The sequence below is a fragment of the Podarcis vaucheri genome (assembly GCF_965113315.1).
Source record: "Podarcis vaucheri genome assembly, chromosome: Z".
In the NCBI taxonomy this organism is placed as follows: domain Eukaryota; kingdom Metazoa; phylum Chordata; class Lepidosauria; order Squamata; family Lacertidae; genus Podarcis; species Podarcis vaucheri.
In genome coordinates, this window is record NC_138758.1 from 43318686 (window position 1) to 43339005 (window position 20320).

Below are 20320 nucleotides of genomic sequence, written 5' to 3' on the forward strand. Positions count from 1 at the left end.
GGAGTTTATCGTTTCACGAATTTGAGCAATTTTATCTGCAAAATCAGAAGATCTTGGAGTCCCTACCAGGCCAGAATGGCAAAGGTGGTTCTGTCAGACTACAAACCACCTGAAAGAGTCTCCTGGAATTGTTTTCCATGGATGCAATAGAGGCGGCAAAGGAGATCTTCACCTTCACTATCTCCACTTGGTAGGCTCAGTGTTGAGCTCTAAGTCATGTTCAGTCCAATTCAGAGTGTGTTTTTCGCCACTGGCACTCTTGCCATCTCATAGTCAGATTGTCAATAGCCCTGGTTAACTCCTCACTCCAGCAGGCCACCAGGATATCAGCTGAAAGGCCATCAAAAGGGATAATACATCCACTACCATTCTCTGGAAGTCATTTGGATCCATTAAGTGGTGAGCATGGACCATTTATAGAATCATAGAATCTTAGAGCTAGAAGGAACCCAAGGGTCATCTAGTGCAACTCCTGCAATGCAAGAATCTCAGCTAAGGCATCCATGACAGATGGCCATCATACCTCTGATAAAAAACCTCCAAGGAAGGAGAGTCCACCACCTCTCGTGGGGGTCTGTTCCACTGCTGAACAGCTCTTACTGGCAGAAAGTTTTTCTGAATGTTTAGTTGGAATCGCCTTTCTTGCAACTTGAAGGCATTGGTTTGCATCCTACCCTCCAGAGCAGGAGAAAAAAGCTTGTTCCATCTTCCATGTGAAAGCCCATAAGATAGTTGAAAATGGCTATTATTTCTCCTCTCTGACTCCTCTTTCCCAGGCTAAACACACCCAGCTGCTTCAAACATTCCTCATAAGACTTAGTTTCTAGATCCTTGATCATCTTGGTTGCCCTTCTCAGCAAACATTCCAGCTTGTCAACATCCTTCTTAAATTGTGGTGCCCAGAACTGGACACAGTGTTCCAGGTGTGGTTTGACCAAGGCAGAATAGAGTGCAACTATTACTTCCCTTGATCTGGACAATATACTTCTGTTGATTCAGCCAATAGCACTGGCTTTTTTTGCTGCTGCATCAGCCTGTTGACTCATGTTAAGCTTGTGGTCCATCAAGACCCCTAGATCCTTTTCACATATACTGCTAGTAAGCAGGTGTCCCCCACCCTATATTTCTGCATCTGGTTCTTTCTGCCTAAATGCAGAGCCCTGCATTTGTCCCTATTGAAATTCATTTTGTTAGCTTGTGCCCAGTTCTCCAATCTGTTGAGGCCATTTGAATTCTGATTCTGTCTTCTGCGGCATTAGCTATTGCGTGGCAAGTCCCCTCCCCCATGTGAAATGAAGACACTGGACACATTATTTAAGGTTAATGGGCATAAAAAGGCCACAACTTTATTGATTACAAAATTGAAAGGTATTGGCCTTAGGCATTGGCTCCTATCGACTACCCGGCATGGAGACCGGGAAGGGTTATCCACAAGCCGAGGGAGTCCTGTTGAAGTACGCCAACTAGGATCCCACGGGTGTCACCGCTCGGGGGCGTGCTGGAGGCCCTTACCTCCCTAGGTTTCGGACAAGGCAACGCCCCCCGGAGTCCTCTACCGGACTACCCTTTTCCTTGGGGGAAGGTGATGGCGCTTCCTTCCCCCCCATTCATTTGCATAACAATTAACCCCTGCCAATGCCTAACCGCCAATACCGCGGAAGTTGTGACGTTTGCTACGAGGTAGGCGAAAAAACCAAAAGGCTGAAAGTGCGCCAAATTGGAAAAATTCCTACCAGGCCCCTTGCGGCAACCAACCGGAGTCCATAGCAAGGTCATAGCTAGCTAATCCTAAGGGTGGGTGGGATGGGAAAACTGCTCAGCTGGAAAGGGGAAAGAGGGCGGTCCCCAGGCGTGCCTGGCCTTAAGTAGGCTAGGCCACGCCTCCCCAGCCCGTCGATTGGTGGGCTGGGTCGAAGGCACGCCCGGGGATTCCCTGGATCTCGTGGGGGCAAAAGGCCAGCCCCCGTGTGTGTGGGAGGGGGTAGCCCGCAACCCCCTCTCCTCCCAAGCTCGGAAATGGCTCTGCTCCCAGTTTGGTGTCATCTGCAAATTTGATAAGCATTCCCTCAGTTCCTTCATCCAAGTCATTTATAAAGATGTTAAACAACAACGGGCCCAGGACAACCCCACTTGTCACTTTTCCCCAGGATGATGAGGAACTATTAATGAGTACTCTTTGGGTTCAGTGCTCTTTGGGTTTGGTGAGTCAACTAGCTACAAATCCACCTAACAGTTACCTCATTCAACCCACATTGTACCAGCTTCCTCTCAAGAATATCATAGGGGACTTTGTCAAAAGTCTTACTGAAATCAAGATATACTATGCCCACACCATTTGTCTGATCCATCAGGTTTGTAATTCCATCAAAAAAAGAAATGAGATTGGTCTGGCATGACTTATTTTTTAGGAAACCCATGCTGGGTCTTAGTAATCACAGCATCCTTTTCTAAATGCTCACAGACTGACTGTTGAATTATCTGTTCTAAGACCTTCCCTGGTATCAATGTTAAGCTCACCTGGATCTTCCTTTCTTCCCCTTTTGAAGATGGGGACAACATTTGCCCACTTCCAGTCTGTAGGGACCTCACCTATTCTCCAAGAATTCTCACAGTTCATAGATAAAGGCTCTGAGATTACATCCACAAGCTCCTTTAGTACCCTTGGATGCCGCTCATTAGGCTCTGGAGATTTGAATTCATTTAAAGTAGCTAGGTGTTCCGTTGCTACATTTTTTCCTATCTTGGGCTTCAGCTCCCTCCTTACATAATTTATTGTGTTATCTCCAGGCTGGGCATCACTTTCCTTTTGGGTGAAGACAGAGGCAAAGTAGGTGTTTAGTAATTCCGCCTTCTCTCTGTCACCAATAGCATTTCTCTGTCTTCTCCACACAGAGGACCCACCACTTGTTTGTTTTTCCTCTTACTTTGGACATAGCCAAAGAAACCTTTTTTTATTATTTTTAAACTCTCTTGCAAGCCTTAGCTCATTCCAAGCTTTAGCCAATCTGACTTTTTCCCTGCAACTGTTGTCTACTCCTTTGTGATTTCCCCTTTCTTCCATTTCTTATACATGCCCTTCTTAACTCTCAGATCATCGGTAAGCTCCTTATGCAGCCTCCCACTTTTCTTTCTTGTAGGTGTAGCCTGCAATAGAAGTCTAGTAGCTTCAGAAAGTAATCTGACCATGGCACTTCTTTTATTCCATTTGATAAATAGAATCACCCATGTCCACAGAGGTAAATCCATGGCTATGAGAAGGGCCAGATTTATGCAGGGACAGCCCCATGGAGGCCATGTATTCCATGTAAGTCCCAAGCAGTTCCTTGTAAGGTTGCGTTGGCATGGAAGTTAAAATCACCTAGGACCACCAGACTAGTAGGAAACCAGGCCAGGGTTGACAGGGCAGTGGCTCCACTGTCTGTACTGCATCTTCAGCCAGAAAGGTTGCCTGAGTGACTTGTGTAAGATCAGGAGCAAACAGTATCAAAGAGGACATCTACAGTTTTCTGGAAGATTCTGCCCTTTCTTATGTATTCTACCAGCCATCTTGCCATTACCCCCACGTTCATTTTCCCTTCACCTTGTAGTCCCAGATCTTGCTGTTGTAGTGCTATGGGTAAGATGGTAACCACCTTTCCCCCCTGCTTCCCTTCCTTCTTCTCCATCTTCCCCTTCCTGCAATCGCTCCTTTCTTTCTGCCTCTCTCTCTCTTCTATAGCAAGCAGCAGAATGCCTCCAAGTCCAAATCCGTGTGGGAGCAGAGAACCAGCCAGATCCGAATGCACAACTTCCGGACGAGCTGTGAAGCCCTGTACAACGAGCTGGACCCAGAAGATCGAGTTCGTTATGCTACCAACCTTCACATCCGCCCAGATATGAAAACTCACTTGGACCGCCCCCTAGTGGTTGAGCCAAGGAGTGACAGCCGCAACAATAACATCAACAAGCTGAGTCCTGTTGATGTGCAAGAGGTCACGGAGGAAGTGAAGCCCCCACCAGCTGTGAGCACTGAGGGTCAGCGGAAGCATCACCGACATCGAGATAAGGACAAGGGGGGAGAACAGGAGAAGAGCAATGTGCCGAAGGATGAGAATGGGGAATCTGGCCCAAACCATAAAGAGGAGCGTCATCGAACACACAGGAGCCGCAGTAAAGAGGGCGAGAGGAGTGGGAAGGAAGGGAAAGGCGAGCGCAGCCGGGGCCAGGAAGGAGGTAGGAGGCATCACCGCCGTGGGTCAGTGGAGGAAGGAGCCGAGAGAGAGCACAGACGCCATCGGGGTCACCGGCACTCAGCCGAGCGGCAAGCAAAAGAAGGCAATGGAACCATCAATGGAGCCAAGACTGAGCGTCGTTCACGTCACCGGGGTGGGTCCAGGCCTGGGAACCGGGAAGGTGACCCTGGCTCGAAAGGGGAAGGAGGGGAAGAACCCCACAGACGGCACAAGATGCGACACAAGGCCCTGTCCACGTATGATTCAGTGGACAAGCCGAACGGTGAAAAGGAGGGAGAGGCAGGAGAGAAGGAGCTGAGGAATCACCAGCCAAGGTGAGTCCGGTTCTGCCCCAATGAAGTGCTTGGTCTGTGCAGGACGAAGGTCATCTCAAGGGCTGGGTCCATTTTTGGGGCTCAGGAAACATGCTGAGTCCCACAGTTCAGTGTACTGGTCAGAGTGTCAGACTAGGACCTGAGAAAGTGTGGGAATGTTCAGGGAGGCAGGAGAGGATATATTGTTTAATCCTTCTCAACTTGTGTTAGCAAGTTCTATAATTTAGCAGAGTAACATTCCCCTTTTAAACTTACACAGCGGATAACTTGTTGCCAGAGTTGCATAAGCCTCTAAAATAAGTTTCCTGGTAATTCCCCTTTATTCCCTCCTAAAAAGAATAGACACGACACAGTCTTGTATAAAAAGTATAAAATAGTTTACTCACACATTCTGTTCACAGATGGATCCCAGAAGGCAGACCTAGGTTATAAAATGCCTGTATACACACTTGGAATCTATCCCATAAGGAGATAGTTCCTTTGTCCTCTCTTGGCTGGAGGCCAAGAGAGCATCTCAGGCTAAGGAGATGTTGCTTCTTCAAGGAATGGAGTCAGAGAGAGGGATGGCTGCCTGCCCTGTGCTATTTTGTTACCTGCACAGGTAAGGTCACGCCCACCTCTGGTCACATGTAGAGGAAGTTTGTCCCAACCCAGGAGGAAACAGGAAGTTTATCTACTGGCTGGACAAACATCCCTCTCTAGGAATGTTGTATTTGACTGCTCTGTGTTTCACATCCCACAGAAAGTATGTTTCAAATCTCCACTTGGTCACCTTAGGCCTGCTACCTGCTTTCAGCCTACCTGACCTCACAGGGTTGCTGTGAGGATGAAATGAGGAGAGAGGAGGAAACTGTCACCTTGAGCTCCTTAAAGAAAATGTGGGATGTTAAACAAACAAACAATAGATACTCCTTGCCAACTCTTGCAAGCAGGATGGAGGCAAGAGTGTAAACAGGGTGGCAATTCCTAGTCCCAAAGATGTAGACATTGGAAATAATTGATTTGACTATCGTAGGTCTATTAACTTCAGTGGGTCTGCTTTGATTAGAACATACTGGATAAAGCCTTCCTGTTCCATGTTGCTTACATTTTTATTTAAGTATTTAACAACATTCTTAGTTGGCTCCAATGATTGCAGGTTGCCTCTGTGGCCAAAATGAAGTAACCATTTCTTGTTTCCTTTCCTACATTGTCTTTATACATCCAAATTAACAGACTAAACAATAACCTTTGTAATCCTTCATATAATTGCAACCAACCAATAAGGCTAAAAGTCAGGACCTGTTTCTACCTGAGAGCCAGTGGGAGTTGGTCAATTTGGGGACAATGAGGCTGTACCACACCACACTTGGTCTGCCCTCAGCCAATCCTCACATGACTGCCTTTTTACTTACAACCAATCAGTGGGAGCCTCTGCAGTTTTGACTCTTACTCTTGGTCTCCCTGCCAGACCCAGCCACCAGCAATTGTAGGCAATTGTTTTTCCCCAGAGGTGGGCCTATCCTCCATCCACTACCACAGTTCAAGCACACACTGCAGCCAGACCAGTGCTTTGAGGAGAGAAGAGGGAAGAGCTGATGGACAGTAACAAGTCTCAGGGGAAAGAGAAAGAGAGAGACAGAGGGGTGGAGGCCACTTTGGACCACTGGGAAGAGGTTTTCTAGCCCTGCACATTCATTCATTCATTCATTCATTGCATTTCCATCCCACTTTTTGTCTCCAATGATTTCAATGTGGTGTACATGGTTCAAATCCCCACTCAGCTATGAAGATGTCTGGGTGAGGTCTTCTGCCAGACACTACCTTTCAGCCTAACACAGGGTTGTTGTAGAGGTTTACTGAGGAGGGGGGAGGGCTATGTTAAGCTCTTTGGAGAAAAATGGTGGGATATAAATGCAATAAATGAATAAAGTGGCTCCAATCAGAGGCTTAATGATCACTGCAGATCTCCCCGCACACACTTCTGATTTCCCCAGCATTTATGATAACTTGGGAGAATTGCTTCATGGCCAAGGTGCCAGCTCAGCTTTGGAGGAAAAGCTTAGCTCTGGAGGAAAGGGGGAATGCATGCAGGGACTGCAATGTAATGATACTGCTGCAAGGTACAAACTCTGATTAGGAATAAATGGCTCCCCCAGGGTTGCTGTTAGCTGCTTGCATAGGGACGAGCAGGGCTGGTATAGATTTTGGCTGCTGGAGTCTCCTTGCGGGGTCTTGTTTTTAAAGATTTTTGGATTTTTGGAACAGTTCCTGAGCTATAATAATACACTTGAGAGCAATTTACATGCCACAGCCAATTAATCAGCAGGACTTGAGAAAGCCTTTTCTGCACTTTGCCAGACGATGACTGTGTGGTTGCCCTGATGTCCCTGGGGCCAGTTTTGGCACCCCTTCGCTTGGCATTCTGGGGCTGTGAACTTAGACTTCCTTAGCAAAAGCCTATTCCTAGTGAATATTTTCTATGTCTCTGGATCAGCAGCAACTGGTTCATTTGAACAATAGCGCACTGCTCAACCAAGCTGAGTTTGCCCTCAGCCAGTGCCCACCTGCCTGCTTTCTTACTTACAGCCAATCTAGGGAGTGGCACTGCCCGTCAGCCCCCTCCTCCTTTGACTCAGATTTGCTCTGGAAGAACTCAACAGTGAAGAGGAGATGGGGGAAAACAAGAATTAGTTTATTTCTCCTGTCATTAGGTCTGGTGCCACCTACTGCTGCCCTCCCTGACTTCCACCCTACCAGTCCCAGTGGGCACAAGGCCAGTATTGACTTTCTGGGGTTTCTGATGGTTTCTGAACCATCATCAACCCAATATTCCACACTAGAGGAAGGGGTAATAGCTGCAGTTGTCAACTTAGCAAAGTCTTATAAAAACATCAGCACCATAAAAACTCTAAATAGCAAAATGTAATCCCCACTGCAAAGGAACAACCCCCTTCACTGCTGTGGCTTTACCTTTATGGTGTCAAATGAATGGCAGGGAGACAAAGCAGCCCCCAAATCTGCTAGGCAGACAAACTCAGGTTAGTCTGCTTTGGAATCTGAGTAGGGCAGGTTCCTCCTCCATCCTTATCTTCTGCCCTTACATTTGGATGAGGATGCCACCCCATTACCTGAAGCCAGACTTGCCTGTCTGTCCAATAGGATTCTATCTGGAGAATGTGTGCAGGTGTGCATCATGCCAAGAGATGGGGAACATCAGCCCTCTGGGCCTCTGTATCTGGACCTGTTGACCCAGGTCCAGGTCACATGTCCTTCCTCACTCATCCTACTCCATACCTTCGTTGGGTGTTTCCCCCCCTGGCTGGGATATGCCCATTCTCAGAGTTTAAGAATGACTCTTGCTTGCCTGGATGGAGGATAGACGAGAGGTGTCTATGTTGTAGAAACCACCTACTTTTGTCTATGACCCTGATGGTTGTCTAGAAAGGAACATAGCCTCCAGGATGAAAAACATTCTCTGCCCCTCATCTTGCCCTTCACTTCGGGAAGGGGAAAAAAAATGTTTCAGGCCAGTCCAGGTCATGCCTGGAAACAAAGTAGGAAACAGCAAAGCAGATTGAATAAGCTCATGACAGACAGCCTCTGTCAATAATCTGGCAGCTCTGTTCTTCATAGTGTTTGAAGCTGTCCAAAGACACGTAAATGCATAACGTGAATCAAGCCTGGGAATCTTGGACGACAACAAACCCTCTGCTTAACATGACTTGAGAAATCAGAAGTCTCTGCTATCATTGATTCACAGTTCACAATGTAGTGAGAAAGGGGTATGGTGGCAAAGGTGTTTCTCTGTGTGCTCTCAAGCTGGGTTCTTCAATCAAATAACTTCTCAGGAGCCTGTTACACCTAAAGCAGCCACAGAAAGACTCTTCGGTTGCAGGATTTAATTTTCCTTTCATTCCATGTTTTGCAGAACAAATGAGTTCTGGTACCAATCACCACAATTTGTTGTTTATTAGACCACCTCTTCCCTCCGAAAGAGCTCAAGCTTTTGTTCATGGTTCTCCCCTTCCTCATTTAATTCCCACAAGAACTGGCTCAAGGTAATCAAATGGGAATTTGAACCGTGGCCTTCCACATCCTTGTTGTTGTTTAGTCGTTTAGTTGTGTCCGACTCTTTGTGACCCCATGGACCAGAGCACGCCAGGCACTTCTGTCTTCCACTGCTTCCCGCAGTTTGGTCAAACTCATGCTGGTAGCTTCGAGAACACTATCCAACTATCTCATAGAATCATAGAATCATAGAATCATAGAGTTGGAAGAGACCACAAGGGCCATCGAGTCCAACCCCCTGCCAAGCAGGAAACGCCATCAGAGCACTCCTGACATATGGAGTCCTCTGCCGTCCCCTTCTCCTTGTGCCCTCCATCTTTCCCAACATCAGGGTCTTTTCCAGGGAGTCTTCTCTTCTCATGGTGTGGCCAAAGTATTGGAGCCTCAGCTTCACGATCTGTCCTTCCAGTGAGGACTCAGGGCTGATTTCCTTAAGAATGGATAGGTTTGATCTTCTTGCATTCCATGGGACTCTCAAGAGTCTCCCCCAGCACCATAATTCAAAAGCATCAATTCTTCGGCGATCAGCCTTCTTTATGGTCCAGCTTTCATTTCCATACATCACTACTGGGAAAACCATAGCTTTTACTATATGGACCTTTGTTGGCAAGGTGATGTCTCTATTTTTTAAGATGCTGTATAGGTTTGTCATTGCTTTTCTCCCAAGAAGCAGGCGTCTTTTAATTTTGTGGCTGCTGTCACCATCTGCAGTGATCATGGAGCCCAAGAAAGTAAAATCTCTCACTGCCTCCATTTCTTCTCCTTCTATTTGCCAGGAGGTGATGGGACATCCTAGTCCAACACATCCTAGTCCACATCCTAGTCCAACACTAATCATTACACCACACTGGGTTACCACCATTATATTCACACTGCATTATTATTGTCATGTGTTTATATGCCACCTTTCCATAGTTAAACCATATTCAAGGTGGCTTACAACATGGACAGATTTACACAATTTAAAAAAAATCCACATGCAGTCATAAGCAATAAAGAAGAACAGCTGAAGTAAGTACACAATTAAGCAATCCCCTCATAGGTTATAATAAGATCTCACAATTTACATACAAAAAATCAATACTGATAACAGCAAAGCTAAGAATCTCCATAATTAAATCTTGACTCTAAAAACCCCTCTAAAATATACCCCAAGTGCCTTGAGGCATCCTGAGCAGCAGGTCCTGCAGAACTGTACAGCCAGGTACAAAATAAGGTGGGGAGGGACACGGATCCAGATGCAAAATGGCAGCTTAGGGGGAAAGGCCAGTTACCTACTTACCTCCCTGGGTAGTAGAATTACAACTCCACATACAGTTCAGGGTAGGATTTTTATAAGCTTTTTGTTGATGCAATGAAGTATAAGGAGTTTTCTGACCTCCTGCAAATCATCCAGGAAGTCAACAGGTAGATCCTGGCCTGAAGAAGCTATGGAAGGGCTTCAGCCCCAAAGACCTGACTCACAGTGATGTTTTTGTTGTTGTCTCTGTTCTTGTAATCTCAGGGAAGGTCAGTGTGACACAGAGGCCAGTGGGAGTGTGACTGTTGCCCCTCTGCACACCTTGCCTAGCACTTGTCTGCAGAGGGTGCTTGAGCAGCCAGAAGATGCTGACAATCAGAAGAACGTCACTCGCATGGGTCAGCCATCTCTGGACAAATCTGCAACTGTGAACATTCCTGTAACTGTCACGGCACCTCCTGGGGAAGCTGCCATCATACCAAGTGAGTTACTCCAACAGACTATTATTCCATCCATTGTTCACGCTTTGATGACCTCCCACCTGGACTGTGGTAATGTGCTGTATGTGAGGCTTCCCCTGAAGATGATCCAGATGCTGCAGCTAATGCAGAATGCAGCAGCTGGGCTGGTAAGTGGGGTAGCCAGATGGGTGGTGTGTCACTGTTTCTGAAAGTGTTTCACTGGCTGCCAGTGAGCTGATGGGTCCAGTTCAAGGTGTAAGTATTAGCATTCAAAGTTCAGAATGGCCTGGGACCCAAGTACCTAAAATTCTATAATCAGCAAGCAAGGCTTTGATGGTCCTGCCACCAGCGGCGTTGCACCCTTTGCAGGACCAGGGGATAGGCGCAGAGGGTAAATTTTGGGAGGATTTAAAAAACATGCCTGTTTACTGAGGCATTTGATGGCTGAAATATACTGTTTCTGCCAATCATAAGACCACTGGTTGGAGAATGTTTTAATATACACACACACACTGCTGTGTTTTTCACCCTGGGCTCCTTCAGGGAGAAGGGCAGAATATAAAATGAAATAAATGTTCAGCTCAGTTTTATCTCCTCAAACTGGCAGTGGTTTTCCAAGATCTCGGACATTGGTATTTTCCTCCATTGCATTGGCCATTGACTGATGGAGTTGTAGTTCAGCAACATCTGGAGTCCTAAATGTTCCCTGCATCCTTGCTACTATAGATGCTCTAGTATTGAATTATGTTCCATGTGGTTCTTTTTGAGATGGGTTAGGACTCTGAGTTCTGGGGGCAGAGGGACACCACTCAGGTTCTGAACCAGCTGTCTCCAATGAAACTGTCACCACCTCCAGATTGTCAGTATTTTGTAGGAGGGATTCTGAGTAGACCTGGTTAGGATTTCTCTACAACCAATTAACTGGCTAAAATCAGGCAGTTAACTAGCCACATCATTAAGACATCCTTCCCCAGCTTGGTGTGTTCCAGGTGTTGATGGATTCCTACTTTCCTCAGTTCCAGCCAGCATGGCCAATGGTCAGGAGTGACAGTAGATGTAGTACAGCCAGATCTGGAAGGCCACTGGTTCCCCATCTGTGCTCACCAGCTGGAAGGGCCCTAAGTTGGGAAAGGCTGCTTTACTGTCATGTTCTAGTCTAGTGTCAGATCCCTTAGAGAAACCAGAGGCAAGACTGGTCAAGAGTTGCCAGACCATGTACAGCTCCGAGTGAGCAACTTGCTCCCACAAAGCTTGGGAGCAGACTGAGGCCTTTTAAGTCTGTGTCTCCAGACTACCTCTTTTGGCTCCAGTCCTTATAAAGAGACCTTCAGAAGGACCAACCTTCTGGCATGAAGATGGCCACTCTTCCTTTGTTCCACAGCCTCCCTCTTGATGTGCTCCATGTGCCACCAGACTGATGGTGTGTGTGGTTCCTCAGGGAAACGTGTCTGTGAGTGTCCTGGCTCTGGACCTACAGGTTCTGGTGGTCTGATATGTTCCTCTTGTGGTTCCTGTCCAACAGCTTTAGGCACAGTGGTCTCCCTATCTTTAGCTCCCTGTCTGATGTCCTGCAGCTTCTGACTCAGTGTCCAGATTGCTGCTAGTTTCAGTAATTAGGAAGCCCCCATTTTGATGCCTTGTTGTCCATGTGTTTGTCAACTGCAGTGAACAACATTGAATTTGAAACTAAAACAGAAGAGAAGAAAGACATGGACGTGGATGATGACTTTACAGAGAAGGGACCAAAACCTATCCTGCCATATAGCTCCATGTTCATCTTAAGTCCTACAAACCCGTAAGTTCTCACAGCTGCTTTTCTGCATTGTATGTCTAAACTGTTTTTAAAGGGTTGCAGTCAATGTTAGTCCTACTCAAAGTAGACCCATTGAAAGTAATACACGTGATGAACTTAGAGCTATTGAGCCCAATGGATCTACTCTGTGTAAAACAGAGGGCTTATCCAGACTTCCTTCTGTGCTGTGTTTCTAGGCACAGGACTGGGCTCTAAAGCTCTGTGTCCAAGCAGGGGTTTTTTGGGTTTTTTTATCTTGGCGCTTTCCTTGGGAAAACCCACATTTTACAAATGGTAACCAGGTTTTCTGCAGATTGCCATTTGCTCCAACTCAGTGGCAAAACCTGCATTTTCCCAGGGAAAACACAGGAGTGAAAAAGGGTTTGGACACAGAGCTTTAAAGCACAAACCCGTGCTTGGAAAATGCAGCACAAAAGAAAGTCTGGATGAGCCCTTAACTGTATACAGCCCAATAAGCCAGTGACAGATTTATGGTCATCATGGCATTGTACCCAGCCATTGGGTGAGGGTCCTCTATTTTTTCCACCAAGTAAACTGGACTGTGTCAAAATCATGGATCTTGGGCCGCTGCCGCTTTTGACTCTGACCTTTGGCTCCTTGGATATCTACTATATATTTTGGAAAGACACTCAGTATGCATTAGGACACTCTATGTTTGGATGCAGTTGAGTGCCATTCTGAATCAATATGGCAGACTGAACCATTGAAAACTGCACAGATTTCCGCTGATTAATTTCAAAACTGCATAGATATTTTGGTTCCTTGAAATTCCTGAGCAATGCCAAGCACAAGCCTGCTTACACAGAGATATGAAAATTAGGTCCCATCCTATTTTTTTGACTGTGATTTGTTTTAATTGATTTTAGCATTGTGTTTCTATTTAAAACAATAATTGTAGCCTACATGGGGACTTTATGTTGAAGGGCAGCTAAGAAATCAAATAAGTAAATGAAAATAAATATAGATGTCACATGTGGAAAAACCAGTTCTTTGTTGTGCTCTTAAAATACGTATACATAAATGGTCTGGCCCTTACAGAATCCGGCGACTGTGCCATTACATTGTGAACATGCGTTACTTTGAAATGGTCATCCTCATCGTCATAGCCCTCAGCAGTATTGCCCTGGCAGCGGAAGACCCCGTCCAAGCTGAATCACCAAGGAATGAGGTAAGGAATAGCATCTTATGAAATCTCCGCAAGGTTGCTGCTAAACTTGCCATTCAGAGTAGGTGGGGTGGATGTTTATAGGAAACAACCCTACAATCTCCCACATATTTTCTGCATGTTTCCACAGGCACCATGTACCTGCAACTCCCATCAGCCATGGCTATTGGCTATTGTTGCTGAAGGTTGATGGGAATTATGGTTCAGCAATATCTGCAGCACCAAAGTTTCCCCATCCCTGGTGCAGGGACATCCCCCAGCCTGGCTCACCACCTGGGGCACATGTTCAGAGAGCTCAGGATTTCTAGTTCTAGCCTAGGCAGATCCTATCACTCTCTGAGTACTCTAGGAGGAAGTGGGGGAACCCTTTAAAGCCTTGAAGCAACCCATATGGAATCCTAGTAGTAAAATGTTCTATCTCCTTAGAAGCATGACATTTTCTCATCTAATTACATTTTCGCTGCTTCCTTTTTTTAACATCAAACTTCCCGTTCTGATTTTAGGCTCTCAAGTACCTGGATTACATATTTACAGGTGTCTTTACATTTGAGATGGTGATAAAGGTAAGAATATCTCTCCAGTACTCTTATGATCTGTCTGCACAGAGGAACAGGAAGTGAGCTGGGCCTTTGCGGGCAGTGAGCTGCATGGCTAATGTAGCAGTCAAGAAGACTGCTGATTCTGTATTTAGACTACCCTCATGCTCTTTTTGGAATGGCATGGCACCCCTTTTTTGTGCTCCTCACTATAAGCCTTCACCAGAAGTCATTTTCAGCAAAATTTCACTGGGGGTTAAGCAACTGTCAGACCCACCAATGCTTTTGGTGGTATTTTGGGGGTGCTCCTTTGCTGATGAAAGGGTCACTTGAGGGTAGATTTGGACTTCAAGGAGATGAAACTGCTGCAGTGCTTGGAAGCCGGTGCAGAAATGCAACAGCTTAGATGCTCTCCATGTTACACTGGCCTTAGTTCAACTGCACTGGCTTCTGGCTCATTTCTGGGCCCAATGCAAGGTCTGGTTGCTTTCCTAGGTAAAGGTAAAGGGACCCCTGACCATTAGGTCCAGTCGTGGCCAACTCTGGGGTTGCGGCGCTCATCTCGCTTTATTGGCCGAGGGAGCCAGCGTACAGCTTCCGGGTCATGTGGCCAGCATGACTAAGCTGCTTCTGGCAAACCAGAGCAGCGCACGGAAACGCCGTTTACCTTCCCACCGGAGTGGTACCTATTTATCTACTTGCACTTTGACGTGCTTTTGAACTGCTAGGTTGGCAGGAGCAAGAACCAAGGAATGGGAGCTTACCCTGTTGCGGGAATTTAAACCACTGACCTTCTGACTGGCAAGTCCTAGGCTCTGTGGTTTAACCCACAGCACCACCCATGTCCCGGTTGCTTTCCTACACATCCCTAAATTGTTTGAGCTCAGAATATCTGAAAGACAGCTTCTCTTCATATGAAACTGCCCTTAAGTTATGATAATCTTCCCAGGAACCTCAGGCTGTGGGGCTGTGGGTGCAGCCCTCCAAATCTTTCCATTTGATCCTCAGCCACACTTATCACTGGCCCTGCTATGCATAGTGCTGGAGTGGTTTTGCCTGGATGAAATGTGCCCTTGAACTGATGGGGCCACTTGCTTCTCCTTACAGAGCACAGAGAAGGGTGTGTGAGTGTGTGTAGAAACTAACCTGCTGCACCATGGTAAAATTAACACGTGTTGCCCTGTCCACTTTTGCTTCTGGCCCCACCCAGAAGGGAATGCCACCCTTGGCTGAAAAAGGTTCCCCACTCCTTATATATGCTAATACTCCTAACAGATCTGTATTGTTTGTAAGTAATAGCCTTTGTATAAAATAAATGGCCAGTGGTCTCTGCACATGGACTTGATTGTCGGGCGGGGTGGCGTGGGGTGGGAAGAGACTGAAATGCAATGTGGGATAATGCAACAATGACTGTTAGCCATGATGGCCACTTTCTCCCATGTTCAGTGTGTCTGAATACCAGTTGCAGAGAATCGCAGGTGGGCAGAGAGCTGTCGCTCTCATGGCTTGCTTGTGAGCACCTAGTTGGTCACTGTGAGCAAATGATGGTGGATAAGATGGGCCATTGGCCTGATCCAGCTGCAGGGCTCTTTTTATGTTTTTATGAGAATGAGCATTCCACTCATTTTATTGCACCTCTTGCTTGTGACTCTCTAGTCCAAGGATGGAGAACTTGTGGCCCTCTAGACTCCAATTCCCATCAGCCAACAGCCCACATGGTTAGTGGTCAAGGATTATGGAAGTTGTAGTCCAGCAAGATCTGGAAGCCCATCCCCCATATCTGCCCGTGTCTTTTTTCTATCCGTCTCTGCATGCCACACACAATCTGTTGCACCCTTGAATATCTCATGCTGTGCTCTGCTTTGCTTTGCTTTGGTTTCTTCTCTGAAGATGATTGACTTGGGCCTGATACTTCATTCTGGTGCCTATTTTCGTGACCTCTGGAACATCCTGGATTTTATTGTGGTCAGTGGGGCTCTGGTGGCTTTCGCCTTTTCGTAAGTAGTTTTCGCTTATGGACTTTGTGGGTTTACTGGATCAAGAAGCAGGGTGACACTGAACTCAAAATGTCAATGGGTGTGACAGCTTATTTTTGGGGGTGGTTGAGTTAAGCAATTCCCATTTCAGTTTGGTGACCCCAAACATGTGCAGACTCTGGAGTCATGGATTGCCTCCAATTAAGTTTTTAGCCCCCTTAACAAGCCACAGTTCCCAGGATTCTTTGGGGGAAGCCATGGCTGTTTAAAGTGCTATGATACTGCTTTTAATAAATAGTGCAGATGGAGCCTTAGTTATGCTCATTAATTTCAATGAACCTACTCTGAGTGGGACTATAGTCTCAATGTATTTATTTATTTTATTAGATTTCTTGCCCACCATAAATTTCCAGGGTGGGCTACAACCATATAATATATAATTATAAAAAGTGATAAACCCATTACAATTATAAGACATATAAAGCCATATGGAACAGAACACAAAATTCAACTAAAGAGGTGGGTCCTACAATGCAAAATACTTTGCCTGTCAAAGTGTGGGGTGGGGTGGGTTAAAGAAGTGCAACTTAAGCATCCAGTGGAAGCTGTACAGTGAAGATGCTAGATGCACCTCTGTGGAGGGGGAGTTACACAATTTAGGGACCCTGCCGTGGACCTCCATTCCTTGCACTCTGAGGGTGATGGAACTACCAAGAAACTCTACTCTACAGATCTTAGCACCTGAGGAGGTCATTAGGGATGGAGATGGTCTTTCAGATATATTTTTCCCCTCCTTTGCATAGTTTTATGGGTTCGCAAAGGGTGAGGTGGATTTTGTGGCCACTTCATGCATGGCCAAGAAGGGGGCAGGAAATGATAGACTATATGGGACTGGCAGAAATGACCGGCAGAATCCGAGACCAGGGAAAAGAGACGGTGGAAGAAGATTGGAAGAAATTTAAGAACTATCTTAAGAAATATTGCAAAATTAATGAATGTTAGAATGATGCTGATTTAGAATTTAAGTGGATTACAGCTGTAAGGATTAAGTTAAAAGAAAAGAAAGGTTAAAAATTAGATAAATTTAAGGGTGAGGATTTGCTGAATTAAAATTGAAATTGGAATGCAGAAAGGGGAGGTATGAGGAGGTCGGAGAAGTAAGTTATAAGAAAATAAGGGTTTGAAATTATACTTGTTCTTTTTTGTGTTTGTTTGTTTGTATTGTTGTGTTTGTCTGTATAATTTGTGAAATTATAATAAATATCTTATAAAAAAAAGAAGGGGGCAGGAAAGACAGTGGGTCTGCATAATATCTGTATATGTATATTTAAAGGCTGTTAGGTGGCACAGTTTACAGTCAGAGCGATTGCTATTACAGCATTGGGTTGTCTTAAAACTTAAGACTTTCATAAAGAGTCTTGGCAAATGTACCTGAAAATATTCTAAACATCAAATATGAAGTAGTCCACCAAAAACAATGTCATTTAGCCATGGAGGTGGGAGGGATATATGTTAAAATTACCAGGGCCATCCTTAGCATATGAATCACCAGGGGGCAAAGATCCTCCCAGCGCCCCCAAATTTAGTTCAGACCCCAAATTAACTTTAGCATTTGTCGTAAAATGAAGAAAAAAATGCAGCTCATGGAATACATAGTGTGTGTGTGTGCTCTGGGCATGTTTTTGTGGAAATGGAAAACTAAAATCGCGTGCTGAAATGCATGTGTAGTAGAGCCCTAAGTACTAAGTAGTTAAAGAAAATGCCGACAAATAGCGAAAATAAACATTATTTTTAAATCTATTTCTCTAAACGAATTTGAACTGTAAGTGATGAAATTAAAATGCAATTTGCAATGTTTCACTTGGGGTCAGCGGCACCTTTGACGTGACTGATCTCGCGTGGCTTGCATGCAGCCAGCAGGCAGCTCAATACAATATGTAACGTAATATTTTGTAAGAGTTAATTTTGCATGCATGGAGCCGTTGAGAATGACATGCCGTCGTTGACTCGTCTGACAAGCGCTGCCGTTGTGAATGACAAGCGCGTCTTTGGTAAATGAGCGGACAAAGTTGAAAGTCCTTTAGTGAAACAGTTCACCCCATGTGCAAATTAATTGAAACAAACAATGAATTAGAAGTTTATTGTACAAAACTCACATATACGTACATTAGTAACAGATACGACCTCCGCTATTTTTAAGCAGCATTTGAACACAGTTTGGCATGGAATCTATTAGTTTCGAACAGTCACTGTTGATTTTCAGAAGCTGATTCAGGCGCTGATTACCACACTTGAATCAGTGCCTGAATGAGCTTCTGCGTAGTCATACAGCACAGAGGCGACTTTTGCATATAGCCCACAAATTCTCAATGGGATTTACGTCCAGGGAATTCCCTGGCCAATCAAGTACCTGTATTTGCTGCTCTGTCATGAATTTCTTCACCACTTTCGATGTGCCACAGGGGGCTAGGTCCTGCTGCAATATCCCAGTACCATCAGGATACCTCTTTCCCAGCTCTGGAATAACTCTCTTTCATAGAACCTCAATATATTGTGGTGAACGCATCATTCCTTCTATTGGCTACAGGCTTCCAACACCTTAATGATCAACTGACTTTTCGTGTTTGTTCTGAGTACAGGATTATGAGCAAGATAGAAAATGTGATTTGTTTCAATTAATTTGCGCAAGAGTGTAGGTATACATTTCGGTGATATGTGTTTGCTTTTCTAGCTTTATCAAGATTATTTATTATTTCATAACAGGTAGATAGTTAAGAGCTTAGGTGGCTTCAGCAGTGGGCGCCTGGCACCACCCAGAATTCAGCGCCCGGGTGCCCTGCACCCCTTGCATCCCAGGGTAAAGATGGCCCTGCGGGTTACCCTTACAAACTGGAAGTGTTGTGATATAAGTTGGGGCCCTTCCTGGTGTCCTTTTTATTGTGCATTCAGGATGATATGGGGCATTTGATTGGGGGTCCCACTTTCAATACTCTTTGTGCCCACAAAGGTTTGTGGACAAATATACTACTTTGTTTCCAAACGGTGCATAGCCTGTCACATCCTGCTAAAACTTTTAATATCAGAAATGTTCCCAGGGGTCAGGTGGGGAGCATTATCTTGCTTTCATTGTGCAATAGTGCAAGAGTGTCCCTCCAGACGTCTGTAGTGTGGTGACGTTGGGTTAGCACTGGCAAGGCTGATCCTGTTCCTCAATCACTCTCAACCTACTTTGCTCAGCAAGGCACTTCCATTGCTCTGCATAGTAGGGGTGCCATATTTCATAAAGTGAAAACCAGGACACCCCAAAATTGTTGAGCTTTTCGGAAGTTCCCCACGGACATCAATTCCGCCTTTGATGGGAGGGGAAGAGGTCCGAATGTTCAAAAGAACCTTTTTATTTATGTGTTTTGAAATGGTTAAAGTTTATAATGTATAAATTTATGTAAAACTAATTAAAAGATTATTATTATTATTATTTAAATCACCTTTCAAATCGCGGTAATGTCCGGACATATGGCAGCCCTAGCATATAGGCACTACCATTGAATAGCTGCTTGTAACTCTACAGGGGAGGAATGTGGATCCCTTCTAATTCTCTCCCCCTCAAAAATATATATGAATAAATCAAATTTAAAGGGGCCCAACACACACACAAAACAAGACAAGACCCTGGAGCTGTTCGTCTGCAATTTGGCGGGTTTCTTACCCAAGCATACGTGTCTCCTGCCTGCTATTTTCATACCAGTTGCCCACAAAACACTAGTAAAGAAGGTAATAATTCCTTGACCTCCATGACTCTGTAAATGCTGCCCTTTGGTGTGTGTGTAGGGAATGTGGCTATCCTTCCGAATTTCAACTTCTGTTAGCCTCATCCAGCATGGGGTGGGATTTATGTATATCTATATTTATTTATTAAAATATTTATATCCTACTTTTCTTCCAAGGAACTCAAGGTGCCCTGCATGTTTCCCCCTCTCCTTATTTTATTCTCACACTAACCCTGTGAGGTAGATTACATTGAGAGATTATGCCTGGCCTTAGGTGAGTTTCATGTGTGAAGGGGGATTTGAACCTTGGTTTCCCAAGTCTTAGTCTGACACTCAGATCACTTCACCATACTGGCTCTGAATGATGACGCGAGTTGTGATCAGACATGTTGGGTGCTCCAGTCTTAGTGCGACATGCTCTCGATATATATATATATACCTTCCTCTCTTCTCCTCCCACAACGCCAAGAGGAGGACTTCAGAAGCTTCCAGTTTTAGTTAACCACAGTGTCTCGTTTCCATCAAACCAGAGATCATGGTTCATGCTCACCATGGTTCATTTAAACAAGCCAGCTTCGCGACCCATGGTTTGTGATGAAACAAACCACTCTTAGTGTTTGGGCAAAATGGAGTGCTGTGGTTCAGTGAAATAAAAAGAAAAGATTCCAAAGTTTTCCTCTCTGCCATGCAGGAGGAAGAGAGGGGAGGTACATGGCAGCTTGTAAATTTAATTATTTACAATAGGCCAAATATCGAATGTTTTGTT

At 45.3% G+C, this 20320-nt stretch overlaps 1 protein-coding gene across 9 annotated transcripts in view; it reads left to right on the top strand.

The window, feature by feature from the left end:
- CACNA1B (calcium voltage-gated channel subunit alpha1 B) overlaps nt 1–20320 on the top strand; it is a 341428-nt gene that overhangs the window by 244582 nt on the left and 76526 nt on the right. For all 9 annotated transcript variants that reach the window (XM_082208748.1, XM_082208756.1, XM_082208749.1 and 6 more), the window contains 6 exons: nt 3719–4546; nt 10101–10318; nt 11963–12092; nt 13149–13278; nt 13779–13838; nt 15702–15808. In XM_082208748.1, coding sequence (XP_082064874.1) covers nt 3719–4546; nt 10101–10318; nt 11963–12092; nt 13149–13278; nt 13779–13838; nt 15702–15808 — 1473 coding nt within the window. The remainder of the gene's footprint in view (nt 1–3718; nt 4547–10100; nt 10319–11962; nt 12093–13148; nt 13279–13778; nt 13839–15701; nt 15809–20320) is intronic.